General features: G+C 39.8%; 5 protein-coding genes across 6 annotated transcripts; 2 read left to right on the forward strand and 3 right to left on the reverse strand.

Moving 5' to 3' along the window:
* Positions 1-488: 488 nt before the first annotated feature.
* On the reverse strand, positions 489-3229 carry LOC141847451 (large ribosomal subunit protein P3-like). Its single transcript, XM_074735498.1, has 2 exons — positions 3007-3229; positions 489-817 (listed from the first exon to the last, which is right to left on the reverse strand). The coding sequence occupies exons 1-2, from the start codon at positions 3202-3204 to the stop codon at positions 644-646; spliced, it is 372 nt and encodes a 123-aa protein (XP_074591599.1). The 5' UTR covers positions 3205-3229; the 3' UTR covers positions 489-643.
* Positions 3230-3947: 718 nt separating this feature from the next.
* On the forward strand, positions 3948-4412 carry LOC141847042 (auxin-responsive protein SAUR50-like). The gene has a single exon (XM_074735032.1). The coding sequence runs from the start codon at positions 3948-3950 to the stop codon at positions 4410-4412; it is 465 nt and encodes a 154-aa protein (XP_074591133.1).
* A 1051-nt stretch (positions 4413-5463) lies between these two features.
* Positions 5464-7357, reverse strand: LOC141847450 (cytochrome P450 CYP73A100-like). Its single transcript, XM_074735497.1, has 3 exons — positions 6522-7357; positions 6308-6441; positions 5464-6225 (listed from the first exon to the last, which is right to left on the reverse strand). The coding sequence occupies exons 1-3, from the start codon at positions 7355-7357 to the stop codon at positions 5615-5617; spliced, it is 1581 nt and encodes a 526-aa protein (XP_074591598.1). The 3' UTR covers positions 5464-5614.
* Positions 7358-7784: 427 nt separating this feature from the next.
* LOC141847043 (putative serine/threonine-protein kinase PBL23) lies at positions 7785-9372 on the reverse strand. The gene is made up of 5 exons (XM_074735033.1): positions 9249-9372; positions 8969-9150; positions 8698-8887; positions 8218-8609; positions 7785-8135 (listed from the first exon to the last, which is right to left on the reverse strand). The coding sequence occupies exons 1-5, from the start codon at positions 9370-9372 to the stop codon at positions 7785-7787; spliced, it is 1239 nt and encodes a 412-aa protein (XP_074591134.1).
* A 684-nt stretch (positions 9373-10056) lies between these two features.
* LOC141847315 (RNA-binding protein 208-like) lies at positions 10057-17317 on the forward strand. Of its 2 annotated transcripts, none has more exons than XM_074735327.1 (12): positions 10057-10340; positions 12480-12541; positions 12871-12973; positions 14704-14780; positions 14866-14927; positions 15032-15119; positions 15267-15342; positions 16023-16053; positions 16142-16261; positions 16427-16518; positions 16634-16807; positions 16912-17317. In XM_074735327.1, exons 1-12 carry the CDS (start codon positions 10230-10232, stop codon positions 17197-17199), a joined length of 1284 nt encoding a protein of 427 aa, XP_074591428.1. In that variant the 5' UTR covers positions 10057-10229; the 3' UTR covers positions 17200-17317. The 2 variants fall into 2 exon arrangements, with proteins under 2 accessions (XP_074591428.1, XP_074591429.1); XM_074735328.1 differs by having other exon boundaries at positions 16433-16518.
* The last annotated feature ends 520 nt before the right edge of the window (positions 17318-17837 follow it).

A 17837-nucleotide genomic window follows, 5' to 3' on the forward strand; every position in this document is an offset into this window, starting at 1 on the left:
ATGGTACTAAACATAAATAATTAATAAATTAAAGTGAGATCCGTGGATGGGACATTAAGTTGGTTCGTTTATTATAGGGCTACATCAAGTTTGTCTTTTTATAAAATAAATATTTTAAAATAATAATTAATGGACTAAAATAATTTCCAAAAAAATGAAAACAAAGCAAAATGATTCTCAATCAAATCTTGATTTCCTTAAATTATTTCGCAATAATTAGCAGAATTAATTTTTTTTTTTCAAAATAAGAAGAGCAACTCCATTTATATATCTATACCATTTTTTGATATTTCATAATTAATTCAGGTGCCCGAATTATTATGAAATGAAATTAAGTACTTAAATCTAATTTAAATAATCATATTACAGAGAATTTTGTATAAAAATTTTCTGCCACTCATCGAGTTTCAAATTCTTTTTAGAAAATAGAGGAATTAGATGAAATGAATTACAGATTTAGATTTAACTTGACGGGATCAAAGTACAAATTTAGATTCAAGGATCAAAGCTTTTATAATCATCAAACAAGATATTTAGGTTTGTCTAATAAAACTCGGTCATAATGATATAATCTCCCCAAGCACAATAACCATCAGACTTAGAACAGAAGCCCTTAGAAAATAGAAATGTTTTTGGAACCCAACTAATCAAAGAGGGAGAATCCCATGTCTTCATCACTCTCCTCTTTCTCTTCCTTCTTTTCCTCGGCAGGAGGTGCCTCAGGAGCTGCTGCTCCGCCACCAGAGCCTGCCGCTGCAGCGCCTGATGGAGCACCACCGGCGATGAATGCACCACCACCTCCACCGCCGATGATTACCTGCACCATATAACACAAATACACATGAAGTGGCAATAAGATTGGTGCAAAGAGTTCAATCTGGCCAGCAAATGGTTTTGACATTCACATAGTTTGAGGATTATGAGCATGGCGAAACTACTGAGGCTATAAATTATCGATAATATGAGAGATCGCTGAATGGTGAATTGCAGTGGGGGTGAAGTTTAGCCTTGCAGACAAATAGTGCATAAAGTAGCCAAAAAAATTAATGCATAGGATATCAAATAGCCACATAAGTACGTGGATCAGAAATGCAAGAAATATAAATAGTGAACAGACAAGTATGAGCAAGATTAGGATGCCATACAAACCATTTGATTTGCTTGGATCACTTACATTCATCCCGAACCTATGTTTGTGGTAACTTTTTGGAATCAACTACAAGCTCTATGGAGCCTGTATCATTAAGGCTATCCAAATCAATTTAATCATAATTCCAATAAGAACTAATCTTTCTTTTCTCACTCTAATGATCTCTTTTGACCAAGTCCGCAACTTATTTTCTCAGATTTTACCATCTATTTGAGATATAACTAATTTCCCTTTTACATTAAATCTTTTTTATTTTTTTATTCATCATAGAATTTGTATCGCTATAATAAACTTTAATATGTGAAACATCAAACAGGTATTATGCTCTACAATCATAAAAACTTTGAGAGTAAATTTAAATGGCACGGTCAATAAGCAGAAAAAACTATTCATCCAAAAGGAAAAGAAAGGCCCTATGCAGAGTAACTCTCTTAGAAAGGTGATATGCTATGTAGCTAGGGGTGGCAATTCATGTTCTCAAGTTGATACAAAATTTTAAAAAATAAGGTAATTATATATATATATATATATATATATAGAAATTTGATCTCCTGCGCTCCGCTATCCTGCGCTCCCCGTGCGCGAAGCAATCGAGACCGTCCGTTTCTCCGATCGACGCACAGTGTTTCTCCTCGGACGTTTGCTCCTTCACCGCAGCTGTTCACCGGCATCCGGCCATCTCCGGCCACCGGACCGGCGCTGATGGATGTGCAACTCACCGGCGCGGGGTCCGGTGGTCGGATTCCGGCCAAATTCGGCCGGAATCCGGCCGATTTCCGCTGAAATCGGCCAACAGCCTTTCTGTCGCGTTTCTGGCCGGATTCCGGCCACAATCCGGCAGGAATCCGGCCCCGGCCGGAGCGCCAGCGAGCTGGCTTTCCAACGCATCCGGTCCGGCGGCCGTCGGTGACCGGACGGCGGCGCGACGGCGGTGGAAACGGCGGTGGGTCGGAGCGGTGCGCAGGTATCGCGTACAGTGGGTCGCGCAGGAGATCAGGACTCTATATATATATATATATATATATATATATATATATATTAAAAAAAGAAATTTTATAAGGACTGAGATTAATTACACTCTGTCTAAACAATTACCATACATATTGTAAAAAATTTATTATAGGTTTTTTTAAAGCCGGCCAATTTTGTAAACATGTCAATTCAAGTCACCCAGATGCAGTTATTTCTTACTCTATCAAAATTATGCTACGGTTTCATTTTTATCAACTCAATTAATAGAGTATGATACATTGTACTTCCAATTCCATATCTGTAATTCTAAGGTTTATCAAATGAATTCTAAGTTAGATCATTAGATTTATGGCAGAACAAGATACTAATCTGATCAGATTTGTGATTACTGACTAATATAAAAGTAACAAGGAAAAATTCTTTAAAAGGAGAAATAGGTTTTAGTGGGAAGAAACATCATTAGCCAACACTCTTCTTCCATGTCTATCCATGCTCTAACTAATACGGGCATTGTTTTAACAGATCGGACTATTCACCCCAAGGAATACAAATGAACAAGGCAGAGTCAGTATCTCAGCAAGTTGATAAGCTAAGTAGTTGTTGCTTCTCTTGAAAATGCCATTTTTAGTTACATTTATTCAAAAAAATATGATTTCACTGAATCAATTGTTCAAGTCAAATTGCTCAAATATCTAACTTTAACATGGATCAAAAGAATTATAAATTAGATCATTAGATTTATCGAAGAAAAAATCCAACGCTAATCAGAATACTACGAAAGGCACAAAAACGAGCACTGAACAGAACCGCATAGTTTTATAGGGTGTGCAAGATATAATCAATTCAACAGCAAGATCAATGTAAAGGTCGATCAGATCTCTCACCTGGAAGACGGCTGAAGACGGGGAGACCAATGAGAAGGACGACTGGACGCCGCCGGAGGAGTCGACACCGAGCACCGCACGGACAAGCTGCCGCTGGAGATCAAAGGTCGAAGCAGCCGAGGCCTCGAGATCGCCGGAGAGCTGCTTCGCGGTCCATTCACTGCCGGAGCTGCGGCACACGAAGGTGAAGACGCCCATTTCTCACTTCTACGACCTCGCGCCGACGTCAATTCGCTAACCCTAATCGACGGCTCTTCTTCTTTTATACTTACGTGGAAATAAACCATGTAGTCATAAAAGCCCATCGTAAGATTGGTTAATAACGATAATACCCTCACGTGTAACCATCGTGACGTGATTGGGCCTCAAGACCAATATTTTACAAGTGACACGTAAATCCAATAAATAAACTTTATTTTAATTATTTTTAAGAAAAATAAATAATTAGTTATTTGACCATACGATAGAAGATAAACTTTAAGGGAATTTTTTTATATAGTGAATGTATTAATTGAATTGTTATTTCAAACCCTAGTTTCCTTTTTAAATTTGGAAATGAAAATTCTAAAGTATAACTCATATCTAGGCTTATTTTCCAATTTCAAATATTTACTATCTTCTAAGTTTTCTCCAAAAATATATTATAATAATAATAAGATCGAATTCAAATAGGAATTATTTAAGAAAAGATTTAAATTAAATTAATTTTATCTTGGACTTGTAAAAACTATGCCTTAATAAAAGGCCTGAAATCATATTAATATATAGAGAGGGAGTTAAAAGAGATTAAGTCGTAATTTTTAAAACTTTGGGGGCAAAAATATGTTTCTCTTCCTATAAATTGATATCCCAGCTCCGACTTCTTTCCTCGCCATCTTCGTCCACCTGTTCGATTTAATTCCCTAGAGACAGAGAGAGAGACGGCGGCGCCGGCGGCCGCGATGAAGAATGTGGAGAAGTTTGGCAAGATCTGGAAACTGAAGCACATGATGCTCAGGTGGCGGGCGCTCACCCTCGGCTGCGGATCCGTCGCGGGCGGTGGCTCCTCGCCCCCGCCGGGATACGTTGCCGTCTACGTTGGGCCCGATCGACAGCGCTTCGTGATCCGCATCCGGTTCCTCAGCCTCCCCGCCTTCTCAGGTCTCTTCCGCCTCGCGGAGGGGGAGTACGGATTCCCCAGCCGCAACGCCGGCGCCTTCGCCTTCCCCTGCGACCCGGATTTCTTCGAGTTCATCCTTGACGCCCTCGATCAAGACGAGGCTCGCTACGGTGATCTAACCCTAGAGGATTTCCTTCTCCTCTTCTCTGATCTCAGCCCCTCCGCCGCCGCCGCCAACGGCTCTCGGCACCGCAACTACACCTCCTGCAACAGCTTCTCCCGTCTCCTCTCAAGAACCAATGCTTGATCAATGTCGGTAACAATCTCTCCTCGCCGAAACATATGATTCGAGGAAGAATTCGTCCATGGATCTTACAGTTCTCCAATGTGTTTGTTTTGATGTTTCTTTTTCATCCCTTTTCCCTCTTTTTTTGGGGAGAGGATTCAAACATAAATCCGACTCCTTTCGCTTTTAGTATGTCGGAGGAGTTCTGAATTCCTTTGTTTTTTCAATTCCTTTTATTTTTCTTTTGCTTTTAGTATGAGCAATAACGTTTGTGATCTGATTGATGATTTTCATTTAGAAAGAAAGAAATTGTCTCGAATATTTTCTGTTATATCTGTGTATAGTACATTTGTTGGGATCTTGTACACGTAAATTTGTTAGGATCTTATACAAGACGGTGTTTATTGGTTTTGGGAGGTTGAATTGATTAATATTCAAGAATGCAAAAAAAATGAAATCTATCATTTCAATGGTCTCACACGGTCGGCCTCACGATAAATCACGAGAGACAAGTGAAATACCATTCGAATTAGAGCTAGTTGGTTCTCTTTGATATGCATTGAGGCACAAATAGTTGATTGAACATCTAATAGTAAAGTAGATTTATCTAAAAGTAATCACTCTTGAAAAAAATATATAACTCATTTCTTGCGTCGAAAATGAATCAACAATAAAGATTATTCAATATAATAATTTTTACAAATATATATTAATATATATATTTTTAAGAAATCTTAAATACATATTTGTGAAAACTAAACATTATATTAAAGTAAATAATTCTTTTCGAGGTTTATCTCTCGTAGATGATCATGGGTGATCATGGAATCTATCATATCAGCAAGGTATTTAAAAAAATAATAAAATTTTAAATTAATCGAATTGAACTTTTAACTTCCATGCAATAAAAATAAAAAATAAGGATAATTTATTAATTTTAAAATTACTAAAGGTTTAGAGTTCAAAAGTTTTGGGCTTTTTGGATATAGCCAAAAACACTCTTAGACAATTTTATGTATTGGGCAGAAGGTATTTTGAAAATTACATACGTTTTTTGTTAACTTCTAAAATGTATTGTAAATGCTGAAAACTTAATGAACCCTTTTGATAAATTACATTTGAAAAAAAAACAAACAATACACCTTTTATTTCTTAATATGACTTATTTGCCCCTCCCAAGAATTATATTATCATTTAGCAGACGGCGATTCATGTCCGCTTCTTCACGCCGCAAGGATTGGGCGGAAGACGATGGTGCCGTGCTTCGCGATCTGCAAGCTGAACTGCCCTCCCTTCTCCGTCACGTCGATCTTCTCCGTCCCCGGAGGCGGCGCCATCTCGAACTCCTTCACCAGCTTGCCCACGACGAGCCCCAGCAGCGGCATCGCCAGGATGATCCCGGGGCAGCTCCGCCGGCCCACCCCGAAGGGAAGGAACCGGAAGTCCACCTTCCCGCCGCCTACCACCGCCTCCACCTCCTCTTCCTCCTCCAGGAACCTCTCCGGCCGGAACTCCTCCGGCCGCACCCACCACTCCGGGTTGTTCCCCAGCCACCACGCGTTCACGATGACCTTCGTCCGCTTGGGGATTTCGTACCCACCGAGCTTCGCCGCGTCGAGGTTCATGTGGGGAACCAGCAGCGGGATCGGCGAGTGCAGCCTGAGCGTCTCCTTCACCACCGCCTGCAGGTACGGCAGCCGCGGCAGGCTTGTCTCCGTCACCGGCTCCTCGCCCAGAACTCGCTGAAGCTCCTCTCGGAGCCGCTTCTGACAACTCGGGTGGTTCACCAGCTCCGCCAATGCCCACTCCATTCCCCACAACGTCGTCTCTATGGCTGCATTCCACATCCATCAATCGATCAATCAACTGGTAAGTGTAAGATCGATTTATGCACAATCCATGGTTCAATTGATTACCTGCAACGTTAATGTTCTCGACGATGTAGATGACGTTGTCGGAGCTGATCTCTCCGTTCATCTCTGCTTCGAGGATGTAGTCCATGGCGCACCTCAGCCGGTCGCTGCTTCCGTCTCTGGCGGACATCGCCTTCCTGTTCCGAAATCGAAAAATTAGGGCAAAATCAAGTCTTTTCGTGGTAGCGGTATCGATTCCAACGATTTGGTCAGGTACCTTCTTTTCTCGACATAGTTATCGTTGAAGAAGGCGAGCCGGCGGGTCTGCAGGTCCCTGCATTTCTCCAAGTAGCCCTTCAAGAAGGGCCTCAGGATGGGGATGAAGTCGCCGTAGTTGTAATCGAAGCTCTGCGCGAGGCGGCTCCTCTCGGAGTTGAACCGCGTAGCCTGCTGGAACAGGGGGTCCTCCGCCGACTCGAACCGCGCGTCGAACATCATCCGGTACATAATGTTGTAGAGCATGAGCTGGAGGCGGCGGCGCACCACGACGCCCTCCGCCGGCGCCGTCCGCAGGCACTCCACCACCGCGTTCATCTCCTCCTCCCACATCCCCCGATACTGCGCCACCACCTTGTTAGTGAAGAAGGGCATGGTCATGATCCGGCGCATCTTGCGCCAGTGGTCGCCATACTCCGTGAACACCATGTCCTTGCCACTGTCGGTGAAGATGTCCCACACCAGGTTGCGCGGCCGCGAGCCGAACTCCACGCCCTGCGTGTGGAGCACCTCGGCGGCCAGCTTGGGGTCGGAGACCACCGCCAGGTTCCGCACGCCCAGCCGCAGCAGGAACACATCTCCGTAATTCTTAGCCATCCCCACCAGATTCCGGTGGTTGAGGTCGTTCCCCACCTGCAACCAGTTGCCAAAGATGGGCAAAGCGACGGGGCCAGGCGGAGTTTTACCCCCGCCGCCGCCATAAGTCACGAAAAAGAACGGGAGGACGAAGAGAAGGGGAATGCACGCCGCCACTGGCAATTGCCCGAACTCGACAAGGTAGGCGGAGGCCACGGCGAAGAGAGCGAGCGCCGCTAACCTGGTCCCGGAGATCGCCATTGGGGTGCTCGATGAAATGCCTCAACGGGTTGGGTTATATTTATAGGATGAGTTTAGAAGAACACCAAGGTTTGGCAGGTGAGTATCATTATTAACTAACTATTTAAATAATTAATATATTAATAATTCGATTACTGGTTTTGGAAGGGTAAATCCATGGGCAGGAAACAAGGTAGAGAAGGCGGGAAGTCAAAGAAATACACCTATTTTTAAGTCTGTGGGTGGGTGGGTGTGTGGGTGGGTGGGCGAGGATACGACTTTGTCGGACAAAAATATTTAGAACATGTTTAGTAGGAATGTTAAGAATTAATATAATATTTAATTACGTCAAAAATCAGAAAAGAAATGAAATATATTGAATGTCTAATTATAATTACATTCCTCTCTTTTTGTTTTTTTTTTTTTACTTGTGTTCTTCAGAATATTATTACATTCTATCCATACTCTCTCCTTTGTGTCTCGATGAGCTATGAGCTTCTCGTTCACTATTGTCTTGCAAGGCGGATCCACCTTCTTCTTGGCCAATGCCGTTTTCTTTTGCGGAACCGGCCGCCGGTAGGCTTACTGGTGCGGCTTCCTTGGGGTCCTCCGCTGGGTTCGCCAAGTATTCGAGGGCAGTCACCACGTCGCTGATCAAAGGTCGATTGGTTGCGTCCTCTTGTAGGCACATTGCCGCGATCGCGAGGGCTTGGTACAAGCCCTTCAGGGGGTATCTCCCTTCCAACAATGGATCAGCCATCTCCACGAATCTCCTTTTATCCTTAAACCGTGGTTCTGCCTGCTCCAATTCATGGAATTCGATCAGAAGCAATGCCGATGATGATCGTCAAGAGAACTAATTTATAAAAAAAAGGGGATACCCAGTGCACGAGATTCTGCTCTTCTGAAGGTTTCGACAAATCGATAGCTCTCCTCCCGGTTATTATCTCCAAAAACACCACACCGAAGCTATACACATCAGACATCTTGGTTAGTTGCCCTGTGAGTGCATACTCCGGAGCACAATAGCCATAAGTGCCCATCACCCTTGTTGAGACATGGCTCTTATCGCCGATCGGCCCGACCTTTGCAAGGCCGAAATCAGATAGCTTTGGGTTGTACTCCTCGTCGAGAAGAATGTTAGACGCTTTGAAATCTCTATATATCACGGGAGGATTCGCCGTGTCGTGCAAATACTCCAATCCTTTCGCAGCTCCTTCGGCTATTTTCATTCTTCTAATCCACTTTAACGGCTTCTTGTTTGGTGGAAGATCTGTCAGACTCAATTCAACCAAAATTTACAAATAGAACTCTCGGTAAAATCGATAAAGAAACAAACATCGTCTATATTCATGGTTTACCGAGTAGATGATCCTCTAAAGAGCCCAATGCCATGTATTCATAGACTAAGATTCTTTGGTCTCCTTCGGCACAATAGCCAATTAGGTTGACGAGGTTTCGATGATGCAGTAAACTCAACATGAGCACTTCGACAAGGAACTCTCGATTCCCTTGCAAACCATTCCTTTCGAGTTGCTTAACCGCTACATCCTGCAAGACGATCAGAAAATGTGAAGAAAAATTCGACGAATAAATAAGAGATCATTTGCACTCTTTCTCGGATTTCAGTACTTGGTTTGTGTCCTCGAGATGACCTTTGTAAACTCTTCCAAAGCCACCTTCGCCGAGGAAGCATTCCGCTTTGAAGTTGAGAGTCGCAGCCAAGAGTTGTTCGAATGTAAAAACAACTGTTGAATTGGGGTTGTTCCCTAACCGCAAGATTGCCTCCGCGATCGATCTATGGTTTCCGGTATCTGCACATTTTTCGCGCCATTCATAGCTTTGAGCTAGGTACAAGATTGCATGAACCATGTGGATGTAGATGGAGTTATATACACGAAGAGATCCGCACCTGAGGTGAGTGAAAGGTTATTAACAAGAGAGGTCAATGGGTTGTTGTATACTCTCGCGCGATGTTCCTCTATCGAAGGCTCTTCTCGTAGGTCGGATGATTTGAAGCAACAAAGGAAGCCCATGAAATCTTTTTTCCAAAATCTTGACTTTCTAAACCAAAGCCAAAATATGCTCCGAATCAATCTATATCTAATGAACCTGATGCGGATCAACTAAATAGTCGATCCACATAGGCGAAACATCATCGGAAAGAACACAAAGAACACGATCCCGCTACGACAATGAAACTCTTGGATTCTTTTCTTTCAACCGAATGAATGTCAAAGAGGACATAATTAAACAATGGACACAGTTCATCCTACTAAACTCAATTGCTTTTCCAACAATGTAAAGCTAAATTTAAGGCTACCTCCATGAGTTGTTGTTTTTGTTTGCTTATTTTTAATAACTTTAAAGCTAAATTCAAGGGATACCATCAATTTATGTATTAAACACCTTAAAAAGAAAAAAAAACATAATTTTTAATAATTAAATGAATTTTTAATGTAATAATTAAACGAATAATATATTTTTTCTTCTTCTTCGAGTATGATTCAATTTATGGCTTTTTAACAATATCTAAATTGTAGGGGCTATTAAAAAATTGAAATAATTATTTGGGGTTTAAAAAAATGTTTCATGTTATTTTTTACTTATAACCCCTAATATTTGATATATTTTTACCAATAGGCTTCGCTATTTTTTGCCTATTTATTTTCGTCTGTAGAAAGGAAGCAAGAATCGCTCTTCTTCCTCCACTTCCCCTTCTCGTCGCTGGGAGAACGGAGCGAGCCACAGGAGAGAGGTGCTTCTCCATTCCCGATTCCTTCATCCTCGCGCCCATCCATCCCTCTCGATCCTTTTTTATTCTCGCCAATCTACCGTTTTCTGTCCTCGATCGGCCGATCCCGAGGTTTCCCCTCCATTTGATCACTTCGACATGAATCAGAGGTTGAAGCTGCAGCAGCAGCAGGCTCTGATGCAGCAGGTCATGCTCCAGCAGCAGCAGCAGCTTTACCATTCCGGGGTCTTGGCTGCCGCCATGTCGCAGGTGTGGTTGCGATCTTTATGACAGTTTGTTATCTTTCTTCGTAGATAGTGATGTATCCACGCACGAGTATCCTCGATTGTTGTCGAGTAAGCATTCCTGTATTGAGCCGGCTTTAATTCGCCCCGTCAAAGGTCAGCCTGTGTCACTTTGTCTCGAGGTTGTACACAAATTTATAGGAGTCATTTGACCACCCATGCCCTCCATGAGCTTCCATATACATTCAAAGTCGAATGTATTATGGAAATTGAGGATTTTGATTACCATTTAGTTTCGAAAGAACAACATGGAGGAATCGCATCTAACATTTTAAAAGCCTGAAAATTTTCCCCTGTTCATGAATCACTGGTTCCAGTGGAATTGAATTGCATTACTGAATTTTGGTCTGGACATGCGTATGATAAAAATTGAACATCCTCGGGGCATCAAGGGTAAAATGCTTGGATTTTCTCATTGGGCAAATTTCGGTAGGTAACGATCTGCAGGAACCATATTCCTATTTCCATTTTGGCTGTTTATAATCCTTATAATCATTTCTATTTCTGGATAATTTGTATATGCTGCTGCTCCACCCTTCTACTTTGGGCTCATGCTGAGGTCATTCCATGTGCCCTGAATGCTTCCCTGCTTAACAAGTGCCATTTTTCTTTTTGAGATGTACTTGATAGCATTATCATGACTCTTGACGTCACACCGCAACTATACAACAAAATAAAATATGACATACGTGCTCAATTAATTAGCTTATACGTAAGGCAGCAAGTATCATATCAAATTTGAAAAGGTGCCATCTAGTCAAGATGGTTAAGGGCCTTGGAAGTTGTTGACAAGGTCATGAGTACGAGACTTGCCTTCTTCAAAACAGAGGCTTGCCTTCATATATATTATCTGAAAAAGGTATCATATTCATAATAAGTTATTTTCAGACTCTATTTATGTCAAAAAGATATTTGCAGGCTAACTACTAGAAAAGTTCTTACAAGAGCTAGAGTGCGAAACTTAAAACCCTTTTAGATGCACTGTCACCTGGTACTTGCATTCCTTTATTTCAAAAAAGATTATTAACCACATTGAGTATATTCAGACTCTTCCATCATAATATCTACCCCTTAGTAATCTTGTTGTCATCAATCTCAGAACTCGCTTCATTTGCTCAAGTTCTCTGTTACAAAGTTTCTGTTGCGTGCAATTCTTTTTACTGGGCTATGGAGTGATGAACATGATGCCAATTTGCTTGGATTTCAGTCATTATTTGCTGCGAGCCAGTAATTCTAGCTCTCTTACCTCTTTTTATTTTTATGTTTAGTTGGCTGGAGGCTCTTATGCTTCTTTTATCATCCCTTAACATTTTATCCATTTTGATATTTAACCATTATTCCTCAGACCATGCTCCTGTATTTTCCTTTTTCCTTGTTCCATAATGATTCCACACATTTTTCCAGTCCTTTGATTGAGTGAAATTATTGTCATTGCATCCTTCCCTAGATTTCAAAGATGGCATTTTTACATATATGTCTCCAAATGTAAGTGTTTGGATCTGTTACTCACTTATATAACATCTTGATTATGTAAGTGCGAATCCAATGATTATTTTTCCTTTTTTATTTGTTACTTTCTCTATTTGTAGTTTACATATAATCTAAGGTGAAAGTTATGACTTGGATTTGACTGTTTCTAAAACACTCTACTAAAGAAGACCTTCTGTATGGAGTTACAGTTTTAGCATTCTAATATGTTTCACGCTAATATCATATGATTTTATCTCTAACATTTCTCCTGTGAATTATACTCCAAAACAAGTGGTGGATGTGATTCCCACTCATATGTCTTCCAGGCAGGGTTTGAAATTTTCAGCCTTGCCTTTACTTGGAGAGAGATGTTGATCAATATCCCTTTTTTGTTTTACTAATATCTGGATCAGTTGATTTCTATTCTTGGATTTTACTGATCAGAGCATGCAGTAGAAATTCGTTTGCATTTATAAATTCCCTTGTTAGGTTTCATTGCATAAGCGGATTCGAATTGGAATTCCATGTCCGATTGTTGTTAGTGTTTTTCTGATTTTTTATTTTCCCCAGTTGTTAGGATAACTATAGTTTCTCTAGTTTTTTTTTCTTTTTTCTTTACACTCACATTTTGCAGATGGAGCCTGTTCCAAGTGGCAATCTTCCGCCTGGTTTTGATCCATCTACATGCCGTAGTGTGTGAGTGCCTCTTTGTGGGTTGTTTTTCTTTGTTCACCTTTCTTTTTATTTCCTTTTCCCCATTTTTCTTTCAAAGTTCCAGCCCACTTGTTTCAAACATTGCATATGAAGGTCATTTTCATAGTAACTTCCCAATGGATAGATTTTGGTGAATGTCCTAAAAGATTGCACATTTAGTCTGTCCTAACTTCAGACTTCTTCAGGACACATTTTCTGTTAGTAAGACATTATTGAAAATCTGGATTTCCTTATATCCTAAAGCTTTTGTATGTAATTTTAAATATTTCAGCTTGATCGTTGATTCTTTTTTTATTCCTTTGTTTTATTAGGTATGTGGGCAATATCCATCCAAATGTGACAGAGAGCCTGCTTGCAGAAGTTTTTCAAAGTGTTGGTTCACTTGAAGGATGCAAACTAATCAGAAAAGAAAAGGTTTTTTTCCTGGATCACATCTATTGCATCTTTTATCCTTAAGACGATGGGTCATTCTTTGTACTCTTATTAGAATCACTGACTCCTTTACTTATTGAAGTTGTGAAACCACAATCTTGTTTGTTTGGCATCACTTAGTTTTTAGATGGAAATGCCAGATTACTTTAGTAGATTCTGGTCTGTGTTAAACATGAAGAAGATGATTATTAAGCTATAACATGTTCTAGGTAGTTTTTTTAGTTTATTCTATAATCAAACCTGTGCTTGACTGTGAAAGCATATAACTGGAATGAAGACAAAATACAGTTGCATGCAACATGTGGTTTTGCAAGTAGGACTAAATTTGGATGAGAGTTTAGAAACAATGGCTCTCCTAGTGGAACTTGAGAAGGGTTTCTAGCAATATGAAACCCTTGAAAAAAGCTTAATAAATGAACATTTTATAGTTAGTCCAGGAACTGGAACTTTTATTTTAAGTATATTGATTTTACTGGGCATGGTTTCTTATCTAAGATGATCTGCGTTCTATTGGCATCTCTAATATTATCTTTTAGGATTTTGTTCATGTGGACAAGGTTGTCATCAAATATTGAAGATGCTAGAGCTGAATCATTATTTAACTTCAGGGCTTTTCTGTTCCCCTTTTCTGTATACTGATTTTATAGGGCCATGGTTTTTGTCTTAGATGATCTGCATTCTATTGGCATCAATAATGGTATGTAAAAGATGGGGTCCACGTGGATTAGGTAGTCCTTAGATATTGGAGACTGTGATAGATTTTCTTGTCATTCGAGTAGGATTGCTGGGAGATGGAGCTAAGCAGCAAGCCATCATGCATATTGTATTGTTTTAGTTTATTGCGTCATGAACTCCATGGTGGATGTTGATGGATGAATATTATATGTGTGTGTGTGTGTGTGTGTGTGACTAGTAACAGCTGCTTTTCTGGTTTCCATCGGATAATATTATTGTAGCAAATATGACACTGTTGGAGGCTGAGGAAATACAACATATTGTGTAACTAGATGCAACATCATAGTGATGCGCTGGGGAAAAAAATATTTGTGATGCCTCACCAAAATTTGCACCACTATAATTAGGTAGGCTAAAGATTTCCCAATTATATATTAGTATTGATGGCAGAAAATAAATTTACAGGTTGATTCCTTCTGATTAAAAGTTTGAAAATCCTTACTGAGTTTAAGACATTAAGAATATCGTACGGATATGATAATTTTGTGGTAAAATGACTAAGTGAATATTGCAGAATATCTTCAGCTCAATCTAACATGATTTCTGTCCTTTGGAAGTTTGTGCACCAGCAATTTGAAGTCCTACGGGCAAAGTGTCAAAGTGTTTGCAGACATCTAATTTGATCTCTTCCCTTGTCCCCATTGGCAAATACTTTTAGATTGGCTGCTCAAAGCCTGCATTATAGATAATATAGAATGGATTTCTTCCTTCTAGTACTCAACCAAGCAAGGCAACTTGGATGGTGAATTGCCAGGGCTTGAGTAGTGTTTGAACTGCTCATTGAGTGATCAAATCCAATAAGAATCACATAATTCTTGGAATATTGTTCCGTTGAAATAGTATCTGTCATCTGTTCTAGTTGGTTGATTTATTGTCAGCATGTGGAAACTTCTATAGAGTAACAAAGGAAACAGAAATAAGTGCATTTTAATATTTGAAATTTCTCCTAATGTTGTTATGTATCTTCTATTTTGTAGTCTTCTTTTGGGTTTGTTGATTACCATGATCGAAGATCTGCAGCTCTTGCAATCATGTCATTACACGGACGACAGATGTAAGATCTCTTTAAGATGCATGGCATATTTTCCTGTATATGATAATTTTTATTTCGGATCTTTCATATTATTGAACTACTGCAGATATGGCCAGGCAATCAAGGTGAATTGGGCATATGCCAGTGGTCAAAGGGAAGACACTTCTGGTATATATTTCAGACTACTGAACCAGTTTCTGTTGGGGGTGATCAGTACATCCCCAAACAATTTTCACTTGAACCTATTTTGCTTTGAATTTCAATTTGAGCAGGACATTACCATATTTTCGTTGGTGACTTGAGTCCTGAGGTCACTGATGCAACACTTTTTGCATGCTTCTCAGTATACCCTAGTTGTTCGTAAGTCATTCACATGTTTTCCTTGTGCTCAGATCAGAATTATTTAGCTTATGACAAAGAAAGTAGCACAGCAAGTGATTAATTAATATAGAAGATAAAATTCAGGCATTTGCAAATGAACCTTGATAACTTATTTTCAATCTTTAGTGATGCACGGGTTATGTGGGATAATAAAACTGGGCGCTCTAGAGGATTTGGCTTTGTTTCTTTTCGCAACCAACAGGTATGAAAGTAATTCTCAGAAACTTCAGATTTTTTTTTCTTTACTACTAATTTTTAGGGGTTTCAAATGTGTCACAACCAATACTTTTTTTGTGTAACAGCTCGGTTGTTCTATTTGATATAAAAATTTGATTTTTTTTTTCCACATTTCAGATTTCATAGACATTTTTTGTTATTGTTCATCCAAGTTTAGGTTGAGTTGGTCGGCTTTTTCAGATATTCAATTTTTAAGAATGTTTTAGTGAAATAAATGTTTACTGTTGTTTGAATTAAAGTCAAATTTGCTCTAGCTTTTTGTTAAGGTTTTTATAGGAGGATCCAAAGCTTGATCTGGAGCCGCAATTCCATTTGACAGACTAAAATTCGGTCTAGTTCGTTGAAAGTCCAAAGCTGTTTCGGTTTGATTGTTCTTTTCTGGATGCCCCTAATTCCTACCTGTTGGAAAGTTCCAACAGCTTGAAAACAATAACATTATAAACATGCCTTCAAACTAACTTTAGTTGATTTAATTGACCAAGTGGAACCAAGTTGTTTGTTTGGTAGTCATAACTTGTAACCACTGTTATACTTTTTACTTGTAACATGTTAACTTGTGTTTGATCTGAAGCTAGTCTACTACTGTTCACAAAACGCAGAAGGCAAAATCCTTTGTTTTTCCTTACTGTCATGTTAACTTTGCAGGAGGCTCAAAATGCTATTAACGACATGACTGGTAGGGTTGTATTTACTGCTTTTGTAATTTCAATATTTTTCCTGACTAATTTATTTTTCATGGGTTAATGGGAACCCCTTATCTCCAGGCAAATGGCTTGGAAGCCGACAAATAAGGTGCAATTGGGCAACCAAGACTACTGGAGAAGACAAACCACAAAGTGAGGATCAGAATGCAGTTTTTTTGACAGAAGGAAGTAGCAACCCTGGTGAGCTTGCTAAGATTTACTTGCTAAGATTGTGTAGATCCTCAAGTTCTCTAATTCAAGAGTTGGCTTTTCTCTTGAAACACATCATGTGTGCTGCTGCTATGCATACCAAAATGCCAATATATGATGCAATTTAAAGAGAACTCACATTGCATCATTTGATAGGAACAGATGGTGCCCAAGAGAGTGCAAATGAAATGATCCCTGAGAACAACCCTGCATACACAACAGTGTATGTCGGTAATCTGGCCCATGAGGTAACTCCTGCCTATCATTTAGACTTCAATATCATATCTTGCTCTTTGTTTGCCTCTATTTTTCCTCCTTTTGTTCCATGTCAATGTATGAATTCACCTGGCGATAATTTTTCAGGTAACACAAACTGAGCTTCATCGCCAATTCCATATTCTAGGGGCTGGTGTGATCGAGGAAGTGAGGATACAAAGGGATAAAGGATTTGGATTCGTGAGATACAGTAGCCATGACGAAGCTGCTTTGGCCATTCAAATGGCTAATGGAGGGATAGTTTGTGGAAAATCAATGAAAGTATGTGCTCACTTCTGCTACATTTTATTGAAAAGTACTGGCTTGTTCTGGAGTTCTTCTGGTATACATTTAACATTATTTAGATGATCCAATAACTCTTGCAGTGTTCTTGGGGCACCAAGCCAACTCCACCAGGAACAACTTCTAATCCACTACCGCCTCCTGTTCCCCCGTTCCAGCTTGTTCCGATGCCAGATCTCCAAGGTTTTACAGCTACTGAGCTCCTGGCATATCAGCGTCAACTCGCTTTAAGTCAGGCGGCCGCCGGAGCAATGATCGGCCAACATGGCCTTGCTGCTGCCCAGGCTCCAGCAGGGATTGGTGGTTCTCAGGTGATCTATGAAGGTTACCCCAATCTTTCATCTGCTCAACAGCTACATTACTACAACTAAAGGATGTGGTTTTTCAGAATTATACAAGCCATCATCCTTTTTTTATTGCATGACAATACAATTATTGTTTGCACTTGTTTGCTGACCTTTTGCACTTTCTTGTTTTGAGTTTTGTTTTTGTTTTTGGTTTCTTATTTTCCTTACTGCAACATGAATCAACATATTGTTTTTCTTTTTGTGTGTGGTTGAGATTAAAGATCATGGTGCGACTGTTAATAGTAGTAGTGGTATTTTGATTATTTTAAAAACTTTGGGATGGATATAAAAAAAGGTAAGGTTTAAGGAGCAAAATGAGAAGTTCTCTTTTGTAAAACATAGAATTTGTCACTTTAGTGGTCCCACGACTATTTATGAGGAAGTAAAATTGAAATTGATCATGATGGAGAAGGGTATTTCACGACGTAACCAATTCAGTTATGTCTCAAGGACAAAATTATATTGGATAAATTACAGTTGATCACTAAGACAGAGGCACAATATTATTATGTTGATAAGAGTGTATTATTGAAACAACACCACAGTCAATAACTATATGTTACTAAGAGAATTCAAACTTGGAACTTCAGTCAATATACGTCTTCATGCTTACCACTTGGGATAAGATATTTGTTTGTTAAACATGTCATTTGCTTGATGAT

This window comes from Curcuma longa, chromosome 16, assembly GCF_044706935.1.
Source record: "Curcuma longa cultivar G26 ecotype Majalengka, Jawa Barat chromosome 16, ITB_CL_G26_1.1, whole genome shotgun sequence".
Classification (NCBI taxonomy): Eukaryota; Viridiplantae; Streptophyta; class Magnoliopsida; order Zingiberales; family Zingiberaceae; genus Curcuma; species Curcuma longa.

Coding starts and splice junctions, on each gene's coding strand:
- LOC141847043 (XM_074735033.1), bottom strand. CDS start 9,372: ATGGGCTTCCTTTGTTGCTTCAAATCATCCGACCTACGAGAAGAGCCT. Junction 8,888..8,968: donor ATCTCGAGGACACAAACCAA/GTACTGAAATCC, acceptor ATCGTCTTGCAG/GATGTAGCGGTTAAGCAACT. Junction 8,136..8,217: donor AGCAGAATCTCGTGCACTGG/GTATCCCCTTTT, acceptor GAATTGGAGCAG/GCAGAACCACGGTTTAAGGA.
- LOC141847315 (XM_074735327.1), top strand. CDS start 10,230: ATGAATCAGAGGTTGAAGCTGCAGCAGCAGCAGGCTCTGATGCAGCAG. Junction 10,341..12,479: donor TGGCTGCCGCCATGTCGCAG/GTGTGGTTGCGA, acceptor CACATTTTGCAG/ATGGAGCCTGTTCCAAGTGG. Junction 15,120..15,266: donor TCAGTATACCCTAGTTGTTC/GTAAGTCATTCA, acceptor TTCAATCTTTAG/TGATGCACGGGTTATGTGGG.
- LOC141847451 (XM_074735498.1), bottom strand. CDS start 3,204: ATGGGCGTCTTCACCTTCGTGTGCCGCAGCTCCGGCAGTGAATGGACC. Junction 818..3,006: donor CGTCTTCAGCCGTCTTCCAG/GTGAGAGATCTG, acceptor TATATGGTGCAG/GTAATCATCGGCGGTGGAGG.
- LOC141847042 (XM_074735032.1), top strand. CDS start 3,948: ATGAAGAATGTGGAGAAGTTTGGCAAGATCTGGAAACTGAAGCACATG.
- LOC141847450 (XM_074735497.1), bottom strand. CDS start 7,357: ATGGCGATCTCCGGGACCAGGTTAGCGGCGCTCGCTCTCTTCGCCGTG. Junction 6,442..6,521: donor AACTATGTCGAGAAAAGAAG/GTACCTGACCAA, acceptor ATTTCGGAACAG/GAAGGCGATGTCCGCCAGAG. Junction 6,226..6,307: donor CGAGAACATTAACGTTGCAG/GTAATCAATTGA, acceptor TGTGGAATGCAG/CCATAGAGACGACGTTGTGG.